At 45.7% G+C, this 22,584-nt stretch overlaps 1 protein-coding gene across 1 annotated transcript in view; it reads right to left on the bottom strand.

The window, feature by feature from the left end:
• Positions 1-20,691, bottom strand: part of CEP68 (centrosomal protein 68) — a 33,927-nt gene extending 13,236 nt beyond the window's left edge. The window contains 2 exon segments of the mRNA XM_060257472.1: positions 8,470-8,842; positions 20,615-20,691. Coding sequence (XP_060113455.1) covers positions 8,470-8,842; positions 20,615-20,691 — 450 coding nt within the window.
• Positions 20,692-22,584: the final 1,893 nt, after the last annotated feature.

Raw genomic sequence — 22,584 nt, 5'->3', positions numbered from 1 at the left:
GGATGGCAAAAGAGGAGATGGCTGGACAGTGTTACAGATGTAACAAACACAAATTTGAGCAGACTTCGGAGGATGGTGGAAGACAGGAGGGCCTGGCGTGACTTTGTCCATGGGTTCACAAAGAGTCGGACTCGACTGCGCGACTGAACAACAAGAAGTAATAGCAATTAAAATAATTTAAAACAATTTAAAAAACAATTCTGGTGCTAGTACAGTAGTTCCAATGTGTTCAGCAATGCAGGGCATCCTCTTATACTATTTTTCAGTTGAAGACAAGTTGAAAGAGTGCGGTTTTACAGGCCTTGTGGTTGCTGATATGCAAATGAGTTGTGCTCATGAGCTCCGGCACCTCTTTTTCTATGAAATGACAAACGTATATATGATTTTTCTGCAAACCTCGGGGGTTCCCCCAAGTTTGCAAGAAAATCTGTTCAATGTCAGTGTGACTCCAATCCACAGACTTAGACATCTGTAGATGGAGGCCTCGCTTGAGAAATAGTCGAGACAGTTGCATAAGAGAGAGCTTAGTTTTTGGTCACATTTCACACTTGCACAGTGCGAGTTGTACAGAAGAGAAAGCGTTTGCATGTCCAAGGCTGCAGATTGTCTCCAGCATATGTCTGAAATCCACCCACAGCGGACAGAGAGACAGATGTTTTCCTTTTGCCGGGCTTTCCTACTGGTAGGAGCTGCGGTTCTAGCACACCCCCAGGCTAAAATCCTCCTCGGCTGTGTATTTTTGTGGTGGAAGGGGTTTCTTTCCCCTTCGGTAACAGCCTCCGGTTCAGTGACTTCTGGGTGGAAAAGTTTTATTAAGCAGTGTCTTGGGCTGAGTTAAAAATAGTTCTTCCCACTCCTTACGCTAACCGCAGGCCCTCTGGGAACTTCTTGGGAAGCCAAGGCACAAGAAATCCTGATCCGGGAAGGTTTCGTTTTGGGCCTCAACCCGATGCCAAGGTTGTGGGCTGTGGCTGGAGCTTTTTGTTGTTGGAGTGGCCTGTCCCTGGATATTAACTGCACGTGGTGCAGATATGGTTGCCACCTCTAGGTTAGGAAATTCCTGGATTTTTTTGGGGGGGGAGGGGATAGATCTTGGGGGAGGGTTCAGAGAAGAAGATATTGGATTTATATCCCACCCTATACTCTGAATCTCAGAGTCTCAGAGCGGTGACAATCTTCTTTACTTCCCCCCCCCCAACTACAACACACGCCCTGTGTGGTAGGTGGAGCTGAGAGAGCTCTCCCAGAAGCTGCACTTTCAAGGACAACTCCTACAAGAGCTATGGCTGACCCAAGGCCATTTCAGCAGCTGCAAGTGGAGGAGGGGGGAATCAAACCTGGTTCTCCCAGATAAGAGTCCACACACTTAACTGCTATGATCACCATCTTCAAGTACTTGAAGGGCTGTCATATAAAGGATGGTGTGGAATTGTTTTCTGTGGCCCCAGAAGGTAGGACCAAAACCAGTGGGTTGAAATTAAATCAGAAGAGTTTCCGGCTTGACATTAGGAAGAACTTCCTGACCGTTAAAGCAATTCCTCAGTGGAAGAGACTTCCTCGGGAGGTGGTGGGCTCTCCTTCCTTGGAGGTTTTTAAACACAGGCTAGCTGGCCATCTGACAGCAATGAAGATCTTGTGAATTTAGGGGGAGGTATTTGTGAGTTTCCTGCATTGTGCAGGGGGTTGGACTAGATGACCCTGGAGGTCCCTTCCACCTCTATGATTGTACACCAAACTGGTTCTCATGCCACCCTGAGCCTGCCTTGGCGGGGAGGGCGGGGTATAAATAAAAACTTATTATTATTATTTTCACTCTAAAGTAGTCATTTCCTTCAGAGACCAGTTAAAAATCCGGGTATTTCCAGGCCCCACCTGGAGGATGGCAACCCTAGGTGAGGAGGGAAAATTCTCTAACAAAACAGTTTATTTGAAAAATGCTCTTTTTGGGGGGGGGGAAGTAAGGAAGAAATCTTTTATTTATCTGTGGTTTTTCTAGTAAAATCAGTGTGGTTAAGTGCTTAAGAGGGGTGGACTCTGATCTGGAGAACTGGGTTTGATTCCCCATTCTTCCTCCACATGTAGCCAGCTGGGTGACCTTGGGTCAGTCACAGTTCTCTCAGAGCCCTCTCAGCCCCACCCACCTCACAGGGTGTCTGTTGTGGGGAAGGAAGATAAAGGAGATTGTGAGCTGCTCTGAGACTCTGTCCTTGAAAGGGCAGCTTCTGGGAGAGCTCTCTCAGCCCCACCCACCTCACAGGGTGTCTGTTGTGGGGGGAGAAGATATAGGAGATTGTGAGCTGCTCTGAGTCTCTGATTCAGAGAGTAGGGTGGGGTATAAATCTGCAGTCTTTTCTTCTTCTCTCTCAGCCCTACCTGCCTCACAGGGTATCTGTTGTGGGGAGAGGAAAGGAAGGAGAAGAAGAAGGCTGAAGATTTATACCTCACCCTTCTCCCTGAATCAGAGTCTCAGAGCCGCTTACAATCTCCTTTACCTTCCTCCCCCACAACAAACACCCTGTGAGGTAGGTGGGGCTGAGAGGGCTCTCCCAGCAGCTGCCTTTTCAAGGACAACCTCTGCCAGAGCTATGGCTGTCCCAAGGCCATTCCAGCAGCTACGAGTGGAGGAGTGGGGAATCAAACCCTGTGAGGAGGGTGGGGCTGGAGAGGGCTCTCACAGCAGCTGCCCTTTCAAGGACAACCTCTGCCAGAGCTATGGCTGACCCAAGGCCATTCCAGCAGGGGCAAGTGGAGGAGTGGGGAATCAAACCCTGTGAGGTGGGTGGGGCTGAGAGGGCTCTCCCAGCAGCTGCCCTTTCAAGGACAACCTCTGCCAGAGCTATGGCTGACCCAAGGCCATTCCAGCAGGTGCAAGTGGAGGAGTGGGGAATCAAACCTTGTTCTCCCAGATAAGAGTCCTCACACATAACCAATACACCAAACCGGCTCTCTTGGAAGCCTCTCTGAGTGAAGGGTGGGGTATAAATCCCATTTCCTCTTCCTCCTCTATCAACAGAGGTCCAAGCGGACATACCTGTCTAGGGTTGCCAAGTCCAACTCAAAAAATATCTGGGGACTTTGGGGGTGGAGCCAGGAGACTTTGGGGGTGGAGCCAGGAGCAAGGCTGTGACAAGCGTGGCTGAACTCCAAAAAGGAGTTCTGGCCATCATATTTAAAGGGACAGTGCTCCCTGCCAGAGCTCACTCCATGAATAAACTTCTGTTGGTCTTCAAAGGTCCCACTCGACTCCAAATCGGTTCTCCTAATTTCCAAAATCCGTACTGCGGATTTAAAACGGTGCCGCTCGCCTTTGCTCCAGAAATACCTTTGACTGCTGCGTGGCGATTTCCCCAAAGAATTCAATCTTTCCAGTGGAATAACCTCAAGCCCCACATCTCCTGTTAGGTTACACCGCTGCAATTTGTACTCGGAGATCCTGCACGGTCTTCTAGGGGCACACGGCCAGAAGCTTTTCCTGCCAACGTTCCCTACGCAAATAATCCTGAACTTCAAGTTCAACAGTGAGGCAACTGTTCTAGTCCTTGGGGAAAGAGAAGCAAGGAAACACACACTCGAGGGTCACCTGGTCTCCCTAGCTGCTGTGGGGAGGGGGGGAAGGAGAAGATAAGGTTGCCAGCTCCAGGGTGGGGAAACTCCTGGAGATTTGGGGTTGGAACCTTGGGAGGGCAGAGACCTCAGTGGGGGAGTGTTGCAGTGTCCATCCTCCAAAGCATCTGTTTTCTGCAGGCTGGAGGTGAGATGTAATTCCAGGGGATCCCCAGGTCCCACCAGGAGGCTGGCATCTGTAACACACACACACACACACACACACAGAGTTTGTATAAAGTGAGGTTAAATATTCCCAGCTGTCCTCTATACTATTTTAGTTTGTAATCTGCGCATCTGAAAATTTCCCTTCTCGTATTAACTGTAATTTGCACAAGAAGGGAGTTGGGGATTGTTAAGGTCACAGAATAATTATATGAGCCCACAGATGGTCTTTTTAAGCTCACTGAGACGCACAGACTCCAGACGTTATGATCAGGTTCTGAATGTATCCTTCCCCCCCATTTTTGCTTGTTTGTTTTAGGGAAGGAAGGAAGGAAGGAAGGAAGGAAGGAAGGAAGGAAGGAAGGAAGGAAGGAAGGAAGGAAGGAAGGAAGGAAGGAAGGAAGGAAGGAAGGAAGGAAGGAAGGAAGGAAGGAAGGAAGGAAGGAAGGAAAGATAATGCACAGTGGAAAAGGAGGAGGGAAGGAAGAAGGAAAAAAAGAGCACAGTGGAAAAAGAGGATGGATGGAAGGAAGGAAGGAAGGAAGGAAGGAAGGAAGGAAGGAAGGAAGGATAATGCACAGTGGAAAAGGAGGAGGGAAGGAAGAAGGAAAGAAAGAAAGAAAGAAAGAAAGAAAGAAAGAAAGAAAGAAAGAAAGAAAACGAACAGTAGAAAAGGAGGAGGGAAGGAAGGCAGGAAGGAAGGAAGGCAGGCAGGAAGAGCACAGTGGAAAAAGAGGAAGGAAGGAAGGAAGGAAGGAAGGAAGGAAGGAAGGAAGGAAGGAAGGAAGGAAGGAAGGAAGGAAGGAAGGAAGGAAGGAAGGAAGGAAGGAAGGAAGGAAGAGCTCTGATCACAAATACCCAATTGCAACAGAGGCATTGTCCAGAATTCAGGAAGCTGGCATTCAGAACTCCTCCAGAATCCATACTGTAAGGATACTGCAAATCTGGTCTCAGGTGGGGAATCTGCTATTAGCCAAAGAGAAACTCTGCCATTGCATGTGCAGATAATGCCATGGGGGGCACTTATAAGCCGAGGGTCTCCCACAGTTTATCATTTTGCCGTACCATGGAAGGGGAAAGGCAGGGCTCTGCATGAAACTGATGTATCTGAGGCACTAGCGGGACACTCATCGTTGACGAGCTGCCTGCCTTCGGATCTCCACTCAGAGTAATGAAGTGTTTTCATTATCTCTGCCTTTCTGTGAAAGGCCACGGGAGCACCAGCATGGCCTCCTGCACCACAAACCACTGGCGTTTCCGGTCCATCAATGCAAAATCAAAACGCCGATTGTTCAAAGGGAGGAAAAAGAGAAGACGGAAGCAGGCTCGGTGGCTGGAGCCTTAAAGAGAGATGCTCCAGTATTCACAGTAGCTTTATTATGATCTGATTCAGAGAGAAGGACAGGGTATAAATCTACAGTCTTCTTCTTCTTCTACTTCTACTTCTCCTCTAAACATAAGAGAAGCCATGTTGGGTCAGGCCAATGTCTCATCCAGTCCAACACTCTGAGTCACATAAGAACATAAGAGAAGCCAAGTTGGGTCAGGCCAATGGCCCATCCAGTCCAACACTCTGTGTCACATAAGAACATAAGAGAAGCCATGTTGGGTCAGGCCAATGGCCCATCCAGTCCAACACTCTGTGTCACATAAGAACATAAGAGAAGCCATGTTGGATCAGGCCAATGGCCTATCCAGTCCAACACTCTGTGTCACATAAGAACATAAGAGAAGCCATGTTGGATCAGGCCAGTGGCCCATCCAGTCCAACACTCTGTGTCACATAAGAACATAAGAGAAGCCATGTTGGGTCAGGCCAATGGCCCACCCAGTCCAACACTTTGTGTCACATAAGAACATAAGAGAAGCCATGTTGGGTCAGGCCAATGGCCCATCCAGTCCAACACTCTGTGTCACATAAGAACATAAGAGAAGCCATGTTGGATCAGGCCAATGGCCCATCCAGTCCAACACTCTGTGTCACATAAGAACATAAGAGAAGCCATGTTGGGTCAGGCCAATGACCCATCCAGTCCAACACTCTGTGTCACACAGTGGCCAAAAAAGCCAGGTGCCATCAAGAGGCCTATCAGTGGGGCCAGGATACTAGAAGCCCTCCCTCTGTGCCCCCCCAAGCACCAAGAATACAGAGCATCACTGCTCCAGATGTAAGAACATAAGAGGAGGCATGTTGGATCAGGCCAATGGTCCATTCAGTCCAACACTCTGTGTCACATAAGGACATAAGAGAAGCCATGTTGGGTCAGGCCAATGGCCCATCCAGTCCAACACTCTGTGTCACATAAGGACATAAGAGAAGCCATGTTGGGTCAGGCCAATGGCCCATCCAGTCCAACACTCTGGATCACATAAGAACATAAGAGAAGCCATGTTGGATCAGGCCAATGGCCCATCCAGTCCAACACTCTGTGTCACATAAGGACATAAGAGAAGCCATGTTGGATCAGGCCAATGGCCCATCCAGTCCAACACTCTGTGTCACATAAGGACATAAGAGAAGCCATGTTGGGTCAGGCCAATGGCCCATCCAGTCCAACACTGTGTCACATAAGAACATAAGAGAAGCCATATTGGATCAGGCCAATGGCCCATCCAGTCCAACACTCTGGATCACATAAGAACATAAGAGAAGCCATGTTGGATCAGGCCAATGGCCCATCCAGTCCAACACTCTGGATCACATAAGAACATAAGAGAAGCCATGTTGGATCAGGCCAATGGCCCATCCAGTCCAACACTCTGTGTCACATAAGAACATAAGAGAAGCCATGTTGGGTCAGGCCAATGGCCCATCCAGTCCAACACTCTGTGTCACACAGTGACCAAAAAAGCCAGGTGCGATCAGGAGGCCTATCAGTGGGGACAGAACAGTAGAAGCCTTCCCTCTGTGCCCCCCTCAAGCACCAAGAATACAGAGCATCACTGCCCCAGATGTAAGAACATAAGAGGAGCCATGTTGGATCAGGCCAATGGTCCATCCAGTCCAGCACTCTTGTGTCACACAGTGGCCAAAACCCAGGGGCCATCAGGAGGTCCACTAATGGGACCAGGACACTAGAAGCTCTCCCACTCTTGCTCCTCCTCCCAGAATTGGATTTATTTATTTTTTTAGCATGGAGAATCCACCACCTTCAAAAAGCCTTTCTAAATAGACAGGGTGAACAGAGAAGGGATCATTTGGCCTTGCCTCACGCCAGCTCCAAAACAGTTTTCTGCCTCACCACCCCAGTTCTGAATCCAGTTTTCCACCATGTAAACTGGGAGGGGGGAATGTGCATTTGTGTATGTGTGTGTGTCTGTACAGGGCAGCAGCTGCTTCCATTCTTGCTCAGAGCCCCATGGGTCCATGGACAAAGAAGATATCCCAAGGCCGGCTGCGGCATGAATGGGCTTGCGTTTCACGCTTGGTTTTGCGCAGGAGTAAACAGCTGCTCAATGGGTTGGACAGTTGGGGCGGGGGAGGGGAGGCAGTGGCTTCGGATCTTTATTTTGGCCACGGTCCCCCGAATACCATTAATCCCATATACCGACATCTGTAGCAATTGTGTCTGAGTGGTCAGTGGCACAAGGCTAAAAGAAACACCTTTCTAACAGGTCGCAGTGCAGGAAGCTTAAAAAGTCCTTGAGGAATTATCTCATTGCCTGATGCTTTAGTCCAGGGTGGCCAGACTTGCTTAACGTAAGAGCCACATGGAATAAAACGTTAGATGTTTGAGAGCTGTAAGACGTGAATGTCAGAGGTTTGAAAGCCACAAGGTCAGGGGTGGCCAAACTGTGGCTCAGAAGCCACATATGGCTCTTTCACACATTTTGTGTGGCTCTCAAAGTCCCCACCAGCCAACTTGGATAAAGTATTTATCTCGTTAAATCACTTCTCCAAGCCAAGCCAGCCAGCAGCTTGGAGAATGCATTTAAAATTAAAGTTGCTTTCTTTCAACCTCTCCCTCCCTTCTCACCATCTATTTTCCTTCCTTCCTTCCTTCCTTCCTTCCTTCCTTCCTTCCTTCCTTCCTTCCTTCCTTCCTTCCTTCCTTCCTTCCTTCCTTCCTTTGGCTCTCAGACACCTGATTGTTCATGTCTGTTGGCTCTCAATCCTCTGATGTTTATTCTATGTGACTCTTATATTAAGCAAGTGGCGCAAGATGGAAGGAAGGAAAATAAATGGCGGGTAAGGAGAGGTGGAAAGAAAGCAACTTTAACTTTAAACGCATTCTCCAAGCCACTGGCCCTAAACTATCTGGCACCCTAGGCAAGGCAATCCCCACGCCCAGCAGTGATAACCAATTTTCAAAAACAGAAATGAAAATGAAAAGCACAGAACTTGAAATTGTTCCCTAGGAGTTTCCGGTAAGATGGCGTGGTGAGACACAGGGCATTTGCCGAGCTCCGGCGTGCGCTGCGACTTTGAGGGCTCCAGAGAGGCTCCCCGTTAGTGGAAGCCTCTTAAGAAACGTCAGTACGACGCTTCGAAGCTTGGGGGAGCGGGCAGGGGTTTAGTGGGGCAGCGGAGGCTTCCCTTCTTCCCCTATCTTTCCCCCGCCTGGGGCTTTCCGACGCTTCGGCGTTTTAACCAGGCCACCGGAGTAGGAGTTGACGGGGCAGAAGCGACCCAATAGACTATCCCAAATTAAAGACATCAAAGAGTTAAGCGTGGATAGAAGGAAATATAAAAATTTCTACCTGAGCAACGGAGAGAGGACGAGCTGGCAACTTTTGTTGCGGGTGAAGGAGGAGTTGCGGCGGCGGCAGTAGCGGTCTGGAGGAGTGGCTGTGTTTGAGCCCGGTCGCGTGGGTGAGAGTTGCTAGCGGTTGCAGCGGGTGAGGCGGTCGGTGGAGCGAGAGGAGTCGAGTCCGAGGCATCGGAGGATCCGAGGCCCGCCTGAGGTGGATTGATTCGTAACAAGGGGTTGAGGCGACGGGGAAGCTGGAAAGAGCGAGGATTAAGTTTCCAGAAGATGTGCTTTGCATAATATTGAAGGACTGCCGAATAGTTTGCCGAGGCTTATCAGACATTGTAAGAACCAAGACGACGAGGAACGGCGGAGAACCAACACTGTAAGTTAAGAACGGCAGGAACGAGTGACGGACGTAAAAGATTAAAGACTCGGGTTCTTCTAGTATTTTTTGGAATGAGTTCTTTGAATTAATAGCAGGGGAAAGTAGAAAGAAGGAGGATTTGGTATAGCGGTCTGGGTCTCATTGGAAAAGGGAGAGAATTGATTTGATTAGAATTGAACTGAGATGTTTGCTAACTGAAATAATAGGAGGGAAAACACAGAATAAGAAGAAGGGAAAGAAGAAGAAAGAAGGAGAGGAAAACGGACATAGTTGTAAATGAATTTAAATTTAATTGTTTAATTTAATTGTTTAATCGTTTGTGTTGAGAACAATGAATTATTGACATATTGATTTATTGAACTATGGATTACCTTGATGCTAGAAAATGAATGGTTGACATTGTTGACATTGCTTTTGCTGATCTCTTAAAATCCTTATGAGTGCCATACTGCACAGAAAACGAACCTTATTGAAGCTTTGGTTGTAGAGGGAGACTTGGTATTAGTAGCAAGTAGGGTCAGACACCAGTCTGAGCTAAAAAAGACTAGGCAGTTGGATATTATTTAATTTGTATTGACTTGTGAATGAGAACTATTTAAAAAATGGGAGATAAGGAGAAGAAAGAGAGACAGTTGGAGGCGAAAGTTAAGAAACTGGGTCAAGGTACATCTCCAGGAGGCCCTAAACCTATACCATTAGTAGAGAATCAAGACCCTATAGAGAAACTGCAGGCCTTGATGATGGCAGGTTTTAAACAAAACCAAGAGGCCTTGGCGGAAATGAAAACTGATCTTTTGGGAGAAATTAAAAAGACCAATGAAAAAGTGGATGACTTTCAAAAGCAGCTTCTAGCAAACACCCAACAGCTGCATAGTTTAGCGGCCAAAATGGGAAATCTGGAAGACCAAAGTAAAATTACAGCTGAGACGGTAAGGGAAAATAAGTCAGACTTGACAGAATTGGAGGACAGAGTCGTCAGATTAGAGTTAGAAAAGGCTGCATACATACTTCGGCTACAGAATGTTCCGGAAGAGAGGGGGGAGAACTTGGAACAAAAATTTTTGGAAATTCTTAATGTAGAAGGGACGGATCCATTACTGGAAGATTTGAGAGAGGTTGATTGGATCAAAAGGGTTTCTACAGCGTACACAAAAAGACATAACTTGCCAAGAGAAGTATTGATCAGGTTTTCCCGAGTGGTGACGTGTGAAAAAATACAACGGAAGACAAGAGAGGACGGATTGATCTGGCAAGGTGTTACTATTAAAGTTTTAAAAGATGTTCCGTGGTCAATCCGACAGAGAAGATTTGAATACAAAAAGCTAACGAACTGGTTAGTAAAGCAGTCAATACAATTTAGGTGGCTGACCCCAGAGGGTATTTTTTTTATCTATCAAAATAAAAGACAAAATATTACAAATTTGACACAAATGGAGGATTTTTGGAATAGTCTTATTGATCTAAGTGGTCAAAGATCTGATGTAGAAGAGGAACAGGAAGAAGATACAGACCCGTTTGGGAAGCAGGAAGAGGATAATCAGAAATTTAAAAGAGAAAGAATTAAAACAAGACAGCACACAAAGAGAGACCAGGGGCATATATCAGGTAGTAAGGCGTTACTAGGATGACAGACAAGAAGGGATTACAGATTATATCTGTAAACGTAAATGGGTTAAATGAACCCAAAAAAAGAAGAAAGATCTTTTTGCAGCTTCAAAAAACCAAGGCCCAATTAGTTTGTCTACAAGAGACACATATAAAAAAGGATGATATCAAATTTTTGCAGAATAAAAAATTGGGACAGTTATATTACTCAAGCGATGTCGGAAAAAAAAGAGGGGTGGCTATATATGTCAAGCAAAATATAGAATCTAGATTGATATACAAAGATGAATTGGGAAGGATTTTAATAATTGAGGCCACAATTAATAAAAGGAAAATTTTCGTTGTGAACATATATGCCCCTAATGATAAGCAAAAAAAATTTTATAAAGAGCTTCATGGCAAGTTAGTGGAACTGCAAGTACAAGACTGCTGTATTATAGGAGACTATAACGCAGTATTTGATGTCAAAAAAGATAAAAAATTTGACAAACATAAGAAACTTTCACTACGTAGCGCCTTACCTAAGACCTTTTTTAGAATGGCAGAAGAGTTAAGTTTGGTTGATATTTGGAGAGTTAAAAACTCCCAAGCAGAAGAGTTTACATTTTACTCTCATCCATATGGGTGCTGGTCCAGAATCGATATGTGTTGGACGTCAACAGGTTTGGTCCCCCTAATTAACCAAGCTAATATTTTACCTAAAACATTTGCGGACCACAACCCAGTGCAGGTGATTTTGCAACACCCTTCAAGAAATAGCCGATGGACTCTAAATCTCCAGATATTAAAAGAAACCAAGTTCTTGGAACGAACGAAAAAAGAAATAAAGGAATTTTTTCAATGCAATTTAGAGAAGGATACAAGTATACAAAATATTTGGGACACCTTCAAAGCTTTTTTTAGAGGGTTAGCCATCAGCTACACAGCTAAAAGAAATAGAGAGCGAATGAAATTATATAATGATTTGGTAGACGAGATGAAGGGACATGAAAAACAACAAAAGACTAGAAACACTAAAGAGATAAAAGCTAAAATACAAGCTACGCAACATCAAATTAATTTATGGTTGACAGAAGAATTAGAAAAGAAACTCAAATGGGCCAAGCAAAATTACTTCGAAAATGCCAACAAAACAAGTAGATGGTTAGCGTACAAGCTTAAGAAAGAGAGAGACAAAAGAATTATAAGCTCGTTAAAAAATAAAGCAGGTTTAGAAGTTACACAAGAAAATCAAATGAGGCAAATTGTTCAAAGTTTTTATCGAAATCTTTATAGAAAGCAAGAAATCTCTGAACAGCAACAAGAGGAATATATTAAAAGCGCCAATATCAAGCAATTATCCAAAGAACAACAAGAAATTTTGGAGAGCCCTATCTCGATTCATGAAGTAATCGAGGCAATTAAAAAACAGAAATCCAATAAGACACCGGGGCTGGATGGCCTACCGGTTGAAGTGTATAGAACTTTTGAAGATTTGCTTTTAATTCCATACAAGAGAGTCGTAGAGGCAATACAACAATCGGCCATAATCCCAGTGTCTTGGAGGGAAGCATTAATCTCTTTAATCTATAAACAAGGGACGGACCCAACAGATATAAAAAATTATAGACCTATCTCCCTCCTGAACGCAGATTACAAAATCTTTGCGACGATACTGACAGAGAGATTTAAGAAAATTGTTACAAGTATTGTGCACGAGGACCAAACTGGATTTATTCCTGGGAGAAGGATGCAGCGGAATTTAAGATACTTTTTAAATATTATAGAATACTATAAAGAACACCCAGGAAAGCAATTTGCAGGTATTTCCCTCGACGCAGAAAAAGCGTTCGATAACGTTAATTGGAATTTCCTGGGTAAAGTACTGGAAGCGATAGGCTGTAACAAGAATTTTAAAAGATGTATAGAAGCGATATATTCTAAACAAACAGCGAAAATAAATATAAATGGGAATATATCAGAAGCGGTTGAGATAGAACAGGGGACGAGGCAGGGTTGTCCTTTGTCGCCCCTTCTCTTTGTAATGACAATAGAGCTTTTAATTAAAAAGATAAGAGAGGATGAAGAAATTAGGGGCCTGAAAATAAAAGAACAAGAATTTAAAATCCAGGCTTTTGCGGACGATTTACTGTTTATTCTAGAGGACCCCATTCCTGCTATTGATAAATTGTTAATAAGGCTACAACAATTCGGAGAGGTCTCTGGATTCAAAGTTAATAGAGAAAAAACAAAATTTTTAACAAAAAATATGAGTAAAGAACAGATAATGCAACTAGAGACCAAAACAGGATTTAAACATGAAAAGAGAATTAAATACTTGGGTATATTTTTAACAAATGATGTGAAATCCCTTTATAGAGACAATTATGAGAAGATCCTGAATGAAATTGAATTAGACTTGGAAAAGTGGAAAGATTTGCAAATCTCTCTTTTAGGAAGGATAGCAACGGTTAAGATGAACATTCTCCCTAGAATTTTATTTTTATTCCAAATGATCCCAATCGAACTACCTAAGCCGTTTTTACAAAAACTTAATAGAAAAGTGCTGGCCTTCATTTGGCAAAGTAAAAGGCCAAGGATTAAGCTAAAAGTCCTGCAGGAAGCTAAATTAAGAGGAGGAATGGCCTTACCGGATTGGACATTATATTATAAGGCAGCGTGTCTAGCCTGGGCTAGAGAATGGCTTTTGCTGGATAATAAAAGACTGTTAGTTTTGGAAGGTGCTGGATTAATTAAGGGCTGGCACTCATATATCTGGTACCATCCACCGCAGAGAAATAGTGACTTTTTAAGACATGAAATACGTAAGGCAATTTATAAGGTTTGGATCGAAATTAAAAAGAGAGTGTATTTATATACCCCATTCTGGCTATCCCCAGTGGAAGCGGTTACACACCCGAATATTTATGATTGGGGAAAGTCGTATAACTATGCTACATTACTAGATAGAGATAATAACTTAATACTCGATGAAAACATAGTTTCGGATTGGTGGGTGAGGTGTCAGGTTAAATCGATGTTCCAGGAAGATAAAGGTCGGGGGTTCTCGAAAGACTCAGAGATAAATGAATTTGATAATATAATTTACGAACCTCAGAAGCTTATTTCTAAAATTTACGAGTGGCTTTTAAAATATGAGATGCAGAAGGAAGTAGTTAAAGAAAGTTGGGTAAGGTGGTTGCAGGACTTTGGCTACACGATTGAGTTAACGGAGTGGGAAAAAATTTGGAAAAATAATATCGGGTTGACTAAAGCAATAGTTCTAAAAGAGAATTTATATAAAATGATGTACAGGTGGTACATTACCCCAGAAAGATTAGCTAAAATAAACCCAATGTACAACAACAAATGCTGGAAATGTAAAAAAATTAAGGGGACACTTTATCATATCTGGTGGAGTTGTGAACTCGCCAAAAAATTTTGGACTTATGTAAATATATGGATTCATAAGGTTTTTCGTAAGAAAAGGATTAAGCATGTTCCAGAACTCTATCTTTTGAGTATTTGTAAAGAAAACCTGCCCTGGGGGGAAAAAAAGCTATTGTTGCATATGATAACTGCAGCAAGAATACTTTATGCGAAGTACTGGAAGCTTCCTCAAATTCCGGATAAGGAAGAATTTTTAGTTAAGGTATTAGATATTGCCGAAATGGACATTTTGACAGTAAGATTAAGAGATGGTAACTGGGAAGAATGTATGAAATCTTGGGAACCATTGTATCTTTGGGCTGAAAGTATTGGTATGATGGTAAGACATTGATATTGTTATTTGATATAACCTGTTTAACTCCTTATCTATGTGGGTGGAATGATGGGGGTCATTGTATGTTCGTCACTGGGATTGTGTTGTTATATGTCTTGTTAGGTTTATGTGGTGCTGTATGTTTTTTTTTTTATGTGTTTTACAATAAACTTCATTTTTTGCGGGGGGGGAAAAAAAAAAGAAAGAAAGAAATTGTTCCCTAACCCGCACAGCCCTGATCTTGTTTGATCTCAGAAGCTGATCAGGGCCGACTCTGACTCATGTGGGTGGGTGGGGGCACCCAATTTGGTGCCCCCAGAAGGCCTTTGCCCTAGACAGTTGGCTAGTTTGCCTACTGATAGGGCCAGCCTCGCGCTCAGTGAGAGGATGAAGGGGTTTGCTACCTTTAGAAGTTTCTAGAAGGTGCAACAAGGCGGTTTCACCTGTGAGGGCTTTTAACAGGGTTTCCCTGCCAGCGTTTTTTGGGAGGAGGGAATTAAATGGGGGCTTGCTTGTATTTTATTGTGCTTTGGGTATTTCGTTTTTTTTATCCCCGCTTCGTCGGGGAGGGCGGGATATAAATGGAACTAAATAAATACGTAAATTGTACTTTGGATGTTTCGGATCTTGGAATTGACTTACTAGAGAAAGAAGCGTATAAATATTTTAATGTATTATTAAAAAAATAAAAAATTACCTCACGGCTTTTCTGTCCTGGTGTGCCGCTTTGGCCTCGAAGGGAACCAAAGGGAACTAGCTTTCCCTGAGCTCTTTGCGCTGACAAAACGTACAAACGCTGTGGGAAGTCCGATTCCCCGGAGTGAAATTCTCTGGCTCCATCTGTTGTTTGTGGGAGAAAAAGGATGACGACGAAGAAGCCAGCAAGAACTCAGACAAAATTCTCTCCAGCGATGCCACATAGCTTCAGGGCTGATTCATGCTCTATGTGGGAAAGCATGTGTTTTTCATAATGTAAGAAGGGCAGTCTGTTATTTTCTGCCGCAAAAGATCCAAGAGATCTCCGGATGTTAGATCTGCGGCCCACTAGAACCACTTTTATAGGATTCCCAATCTCCAGGTGGGGCCTGGAGACCTCCCACAATTACATCCAAGGTCAGTTCTCCTAGACAAAATGGATGCTTTGGAGGGTGGACTCTTTGGCATTGCACCATATGGACATATGAAGCTGCCTTATACTGAATCAGACCCCCTTGGTCCATCAAAGTCAGTATTGTCTACTCAGACTGGCAGCAGCTCTCCAGGGTCTCAGACTGAGGTTATTCACACCTACTTGCCTGGACCCTTTTGAGTTGGAGATGCCAACTCAAGATTTGGGGATTGAACCTGGGACCTTCTGCTTACCAAGCAGGTGCTCTACCACTGAGCCACCATCCCTTCAGCCTGCTGAAGTGCTTGCCCTCCCCAAATCTTCCCCTTCCCCAAGTTCTACCCCCTCCCCCCAAATCTCCAGGTATTTCCCAACTCAAAGATCACAACTCTACACTTTTGTGAGAAACCCAATAACAGCCAGTTTGGTGTAGTGATTAAATGAGCGGACTCTTATCTGGGAGAACCCAGGTTTGATTCCCCACTCCTCCACTTGCACCTGCTGGAGTGGCCTTGGGACAGCCATAGCTCTTGCAAGAGTTGTCCTTGAAAGGGCAGCTGCTGTGAGAGCTCTCTCAGCCCCACCTACCTCACAGGCTGTCTGTTGTGTGTGGGGGGGAGGTAAAGGAGATTGTGAGCCCCTCTGAGACTCTGTCCTTGAAAGGGCAGCTGCTGTTAGAGCCCTCTCCAGCCCCATCCACCTCACAGGGTGTCTGTTGTGGGGGAGGAAGGTAAAGGAGGTTATGAGCCCCTCTGAGACTCTGTCCTTGAAAGGGCAGCTGCTGTGAGAGCTCTCTCAGCCCCACCTACCTCACAGGGTGTCTGTTGTGGGGGAGGAAGGTAAAGGAAGTTATGAGCCCCTCTGAGACTCTGTCCTTGAAAGGGCAGCTGCTGTGAGAGCCCTCTCCAGCCCCATCCACCTCACAGGGTGTCTGGTGTGTGGGAGGAAGGTAAAGGAGATTGTAGGCCACTCTGAGACTCTGTCCTTGAAAGGGCAGCTGCTGTTAGAGCCCTCTCCAGCCCCATCCACCTCACAGGGTGTTTGTTGTGGGGGAGGAAAGTAAAGGAGGTTATGAGCCCCTCTGAGACTCTGTCCTTGAAAGGGCAGCTGCTGTGAGAGCCCTCTCCAGCCCCATCCACCTCACAGGGTGTCTGGTGTGTGGGAGGAAGTTAAAGGCGATTGTAGGCCACTCTGAGACTCTGTCCTTGAAAGGGCAGCTGCTGTGAGAGCTCTCTCAGCCCCACCTGCCTCACAGGGTGTCTGTTGTGTGGGGGGGGGGGAGGTAAAGGAGATTGTGACTGCTCTGAGACTCTGAGATTCAGAGTATAGGGTGGGATATAAATCCAATATCTTTTTCTAACATGGCAGGCATTTTTTTCCTACACAGAAGTTGTCACTGGGCTGATCCATGCTTGAACATCCATCCGCATTTCTCTGACTTTGATGATGCATTGTGTAAGTGGATGTAAAAAATACATAGGAGACAGGTCCTTCTCAGTGGTGTCCCCCCAGGCTCTGAAATAACCTCCCCCAGGAGATGCAGGTGGCCTTTTCATGGACAGCTTTCTGGAGATCTAATGATTCTCAACAGTCTTAAAAGACAGACAGTTTGGTGTAGTGGTTTAGTGCACAGACTCCTATCTGGGAGAATCGGGTTTGATTCTCTACTCCTCCACTTACAGCTGCTGGAATGGCCTTGGGTTAGCCATAGCTCTTGCAGGAGTTGTCCTTGAAAGGGCAGCTGCTGTGAGAGTCCTCTCAACCCCACCCACCTCATAGGGTGTCTGTTGTGGGGGGAGAAGATATAGGAGATTGTATACAGCTTTGAGACTCTGATTCAGAGAGAAGGGCAGGGTATAAATCTGCAGTCTTCTTCTTAATCCCTCCCCCCATTAACCCTTTTTATCCCAGGTTTTATTTGGAGGCCATTTGCTGCCTTGATACTGTTTTATTTTTGGATTTTTTTGGGGGGAGGGGGTGTTGAGATCTTCTGTACTGTTGCTTTTTAAGGCTTTCTGTTAGGGTGGATAATATATTAGCAACTGCTATTTATTTTTATTGAGTTCATGGTTTAATTGGTGTTCGAAGAAAAAACTGGATTTATATCCCGCCCTATATTCTGAATCTCAGCGTCTCAGAGCGGTCACAATCTTCTCTAGCTTCTCCCTCCTCCGCAACAGACACCCTGTCAGGTGGGTGGGGCTGAGAGAGCTCTGAAAGAAGCTGCCCTTTCAAGGACAGCTTTGCAAGAGCTAAGGCTGACCCAAGGCCATTCCAGCAGGTGCAAGTGAAGGAGCGGGGAATCAAACCCGGTTCTCCCAGATAAGAGGCTGCCCACTTAAGCACTACACCAAACTGGCTCTCTCTTAGGTCACTGCCATTATTTGATTTCTCATCACCATTTATAATTTGAGCCTGGTGTGTCAGTTTTGAAAAATGCACCATTAAATTTCCCTGCTAGAGCTCTCAACAACAAACTTTAAAAGGTGATTAGACAGATTCAGAGAGGGGAAGTGACAGTATATGTCACTTTAAGGGTTCATAATACTGTGGTAAGATTATGTAACTCCCACTATACAGCTAAACTAGAAGCATGTGAGCAACATGTGCTGCTCATTAGCTAATTGGGCAATGGGATTGGCTAATGGAAGTATAACAACAGTGGCCACACTTCTAACTCTTGTGGGTGAATATTGGAGGAGAGACGTGGAGAGTGGCTTGTTATTCTGTTGGATTGATGGACTGTATTGAATTTATGGACTGGTAAACGACTATTCTTCTGGACTGTGATATTGTACCTCTATACTGGCTGGACTGAATGTGAGTGACCTGACCATTGGACTGACTTTGACTAATGCTTATTGCCTGAACCCAAATATACTGTTTGAACTGGCTGTTGTTGAGTTTGTCTTCACTAGAACTATAGCTGGGGCTGGGCTGATCAGTCTGCTCTACACAAAGAACTTCCTAAACTCTGACAGGAAGTCTATCAGTGACTAAAGGGAACCTCCATGTTCTGAGACAATCAATCTCTGAACCCCAGTTCCAGGTGACAACATCAGGTTTTAGCCTCTCTGCCCTGTTGTTGGCCTTTCAGAGGAGCTGATTGGCCCCTGTGTGAGACAGGATGTGGACTAGATGGACCCTCACTGGTCTGATCCAGCAGGGCTCTTCTGATGTTCTTATGAAGGCCTCAGCCTCTCTGCCCTGTCGTTGGCCCTCCAGAGGAACTGGTTGGCCACTGTGTGAGACAGGATGCTGGACTAGATGGACCCTCACTGGCCTGATCCAGCAGGGCTCTTCTGATGTTCTTATGAAGGCCTCGGCCTCTCTGCCCTGCTGTCGGCCCTCCAGAGGAACTGGTTGACTACTGTGTGAGACAGGAGGCTGGACTAGATGGACCCTCACTGGTCTGATCCAGCAGGGCTCTTCTGATGTTCTTAAGAAGGCCTCGGCCTCTATGCCCTGTTTTTGGCCCTCCAGAGGAGCTGATTGGCCACTGTATGAGACAGGAGGCTGGACTGGATGGACCACTGGTCTGATCCAGCAGGGCTCTTCAGAAGTTCTTATGAAGGCCTCAGCCACTGGTCTGATCCAGCAGGGCTCTTCTGATGTTCGCATGTTCCAAGCAGCCATTCTCTCCAGGTGAGCTGTTATCTATCATACAGAGTCCAGCTGCAAATAGGAAAGAGTCCTTTACGACTGAAAATTTTTATTGCAACGCAAGCTTTTGAGAAACACAGCTCTCTTCATCAAATGCATGGAAGAATGCATTCAACAGAGAGAGCTGTGTTTCTCGGAAGCTTACGCTACAATAAAATCGGTGAGTCTCAAAGGTGCTACTGGGCTCTTTCTTGCTTTGGAGCAGTGGACTAAGAGGGCTAACTCTTCTGGATCCATGACCACGGAGTAGGGTTCCCAAGTCCAATTCAAGAAATATCTGGGGACTTTGGGGGTGGAGCCAGGAGACATTGGGGGTGGAGCCAGGAGCAAGGTTGTGACAAGCATCATTGAACTCCAAAGGGAGTTCTGGCCATCCCATTGAAAGGGACCATGCACCTTTTAAATGCCTTCCCTCCACTGGAAATAATGGATAGGGGCACCTTCTTTTGGGGCTCATAAAATTGAACCCTGCAGTCCAATCATTTTGAAACCTGGAGGGTCTTTTGATGCTATGCTGCAAATTTGGTGCTGCTACCTTAAGAAACAGCCCCCCTCCAAGAGCTCCAGATATCCACCAATCAATTCTCCATTATTCCTTCTGTGAATCGGTCTCTATAGGGAATAATGGAGTGCCCAGCAGACATTTCCACCCCCCTCCTCGGCTTTCTGATGACCCTGAAGCGGGAGGGAGGGCCTAAAAAATGGGGGATCCCCTGCCTCCACCTGGTATCTTTAAGGCACGCCTGGTATCTTTAAGGAACGCCTGTGTATTGGACTGCAAGAAGATCCAATCAGTCAGTCCTAAGGGGAATCAACCCAGACTCTTCCCTGGAAGGTCAGATGCTGAAGCTGAAGCTCAAATACTTTGGCCCCCAAACGAGAAGGGAGCTTTCTCCGGAGAAGATCCTGATGCTGGGAAAGACAGAAGGCAAAAGAAGAAGGGGACGGCAAAAGATGAGATGGCTGGACAGTGCTACGGCTGTAACAAACACGAATTTGAGCAGACTTCGGAGGATGGTGGAAGACAGGAGGACCTGGCGTGATTTTGTCCATGAGGTCGCAAAGAGTCGGAATTGACTGTGCAACTGAACAACAAACAAAAGTGTATATATTAAGTGAATGTGAGGTTTCGTCTGTATCACGATTGAAGTGTTATGCATTGTTGAAAGATGGCTGGCGTTCTTACCCAGTGGAAGGAACTATTTGTGAGAAGGTATTTAAATGCCAACTTTATTTTGCTTGTATGTACACGGGTCGAATTTTTTGAAATGTTGCATTAATTGTTGCAATCTTATACTCATTGTTAAAATTTTATTATGCAGCTTGAGAAAGCAGGATATAAATAAAAATCTTATCTTATCTAAATGTGAAACTGTTGCCATATGGACTGCTGGCTGCACATATCAAGAAATACTGGACAGTTTGACACCACCTTTTACTTCACCTGGATTTCCTTGATGTTCTTTGGCATTAATTTGCTGAAACACGTTCCTTGCTTTGCATTAAGGACGGATGGAGTGGTCTGTTTGAGAATATACTGTATTTATTGTTTATACAATGTGTCAGTTTTGTTTTTGTTAGGAGGCTGGTTTTCATGGAAGCTTTCGGCTGTCGATCCCCCTGTTCCACCTGGGGATTGGCAACCCTACCACGCCGTCCGCTTGTCGTAGCAGGCGATCTCCATCTGTTTCCTGGAGATTGGCAACCCGATTTGCGGCAGCTCCATTTCCGCTGCTTTGCTTGCTGGCGTGCTAGGCTGGAAGCAAGGAAGCTGCTAGGCGTGGCGTTGCAATACTTCACTTTCTATTTATAGGCCTTCCACCGACCGCAGATGCAAAGGAGCTCCTGCTAGAATTCCATCCCTGGGCCACACACCCCTGATGTAGCCAATCCTCCCAGAGCTTACAGGGCTCCTCTTACAGGGCCTACTGTAAGCTCCAGGAGGATTGGCTGCATCAGGGGGGCGTGGCCTAATATGCAAAGGAGCTTCTGCTAGAATTCCATCCCTGGGCCACACACCCCTGATGTAGCCAATCCTCCCAGAGCTTACAGGGCTCCTCTTACAGGGCCTACTCTAAGCTCCAGGAGGATTGGCTGCATCAGGGGGGGCGTGGCCTAATATGCAAAGGAGCTTCTGCTAGAATTCCATCCCTGGGCCACACACCCCTGATGTAGCCAATCCTCCAGGAGCTTACAGGGCTCTTAGTACAGGGCCTGCTGTAAGCTCCAGGAGGATTGGCTGCATCAGGGGGGCGTGGCCTAATATGCAAAGCAGCTTCTGCTAGAATTCCATCCCTGGGCCACACACCCCTGATGTAGCCAATCCTCCCAGAGCTTACAGGGCTCTTCGTACAGGGCCTACTGTAAGCTCCAGGAGGATTGGCTACATCAGGGAGGTGTGGCCTAAAAGGCAAAGGAGTTCCTGCTACAAAAAAAGCCCTGATTGGGTTGCTAACCTCCAGGTGGGGCCTGGAGATCTCCTAACATAACAACTGCTCTCCAGATTACAGAGGTCAGTTGGAAAATGGCTGCTTTGGAGCACTGCGCACTAAGGTATTAGAACCCCCCCGGACACCACTCCTACTGTTGCCAACCTCCAGGTAGTACCTGGAGATCTCCTGCTATTACTATTAATCACAGGATTTGGGTGGGGTTTTGTTTTTTGTTTTTGTTTTGTATTTTTGTATGTGTGTGCACCTGGAAGTCATGTCGACCTCTGGTGAGCCAAACCTGAATATGTCTTATATCATTTTAATGTTTTAATATTTCCTGTAAGCTGTTTACGATTTCAGGGGTGTCAAACATGCGACCCAGGGGCTGTATCAGGCCCCCTGCAGGGCTCTTATCAGGCCCCTGAGCAACTAGCTGTCATCTCCTTTCTTCTCCCTCTCTCTTGCTTCCTTCTGCATCACAGTTTGCTTTGCAAGGCTTGTTTAGTCGCACAGGAGCTACAGAGCAGAACCTCTATTTTCTCCATTGGCTGAGGCTCCTCCCCCTCCTGGTCTTGAGAGGAAGGGGGGGGAGGCAGAACCTACTTTGACAGGTTCTCTCAAGCTCACAGCAGAGCTACTAAGCCAAGCCTGTCTTCCTTCTATTGGCTGAGGCTTCTCGCCCTCCTGGTCCCCTGGGGAAGGAAGGAAAAAGCCAGAGCTTCCTTTGCCCAGATCCCTGGATCCCATGGGAGAAATACAAAAAAAGCACTTTTAAGATCAAGTACTAATGTTTTAAGCATGTTTTGTTTTTTTAAAAAAATCTTCAATAGTGTCTGTGTCCTTTATAAAGTTTATATTTCTGTTACCTCATTTTAAATAGGTACACAGATGGCCCGGCCCAACCAGCCCAGGGCTTTTTCGGCCCTGGGCCCAACTTGGTGGAATCAGCTCCCTATAGAGATTCGGGCCCTCCCGGATTTGTTCCCATTTCGGAAGGCCTGTAAGATGGAGCTGTTCCGCCAGGTCTATGGTGAGGCAAGCGGACATCCTCATCCTATTATACCATCTAACTGGTTTCCCAGCAATGACTGCTCCTTCAATTGGGGCCGATACAGTTGACATCTTCGGGCAAAAAGCTGCCCTGATAATTACGCCATATGCGTTCAAACCATCCATGCCGTCTTAAA

Source organism: Heteronotia binoei, chromosome 1 (genome assembly GCF_032191835.1).
Source record: "Heteronotia binoei isolate CCM8104 ecotype False Entrance Well chromosome 1, APGP_CSIRO_Hbin_v1, whole genome shotgun sequence".
In the NCBI taxonomy this organism is placed as follows: Eukaryota; Metazoa; Chordata; class Lepidosauria; order Squamata; family Gekkonidae; genus Heteronotia; species Heteronotia binoei.
This window is presented reverse-complemented; position numbering and strand designations above follow the sequence as displayed.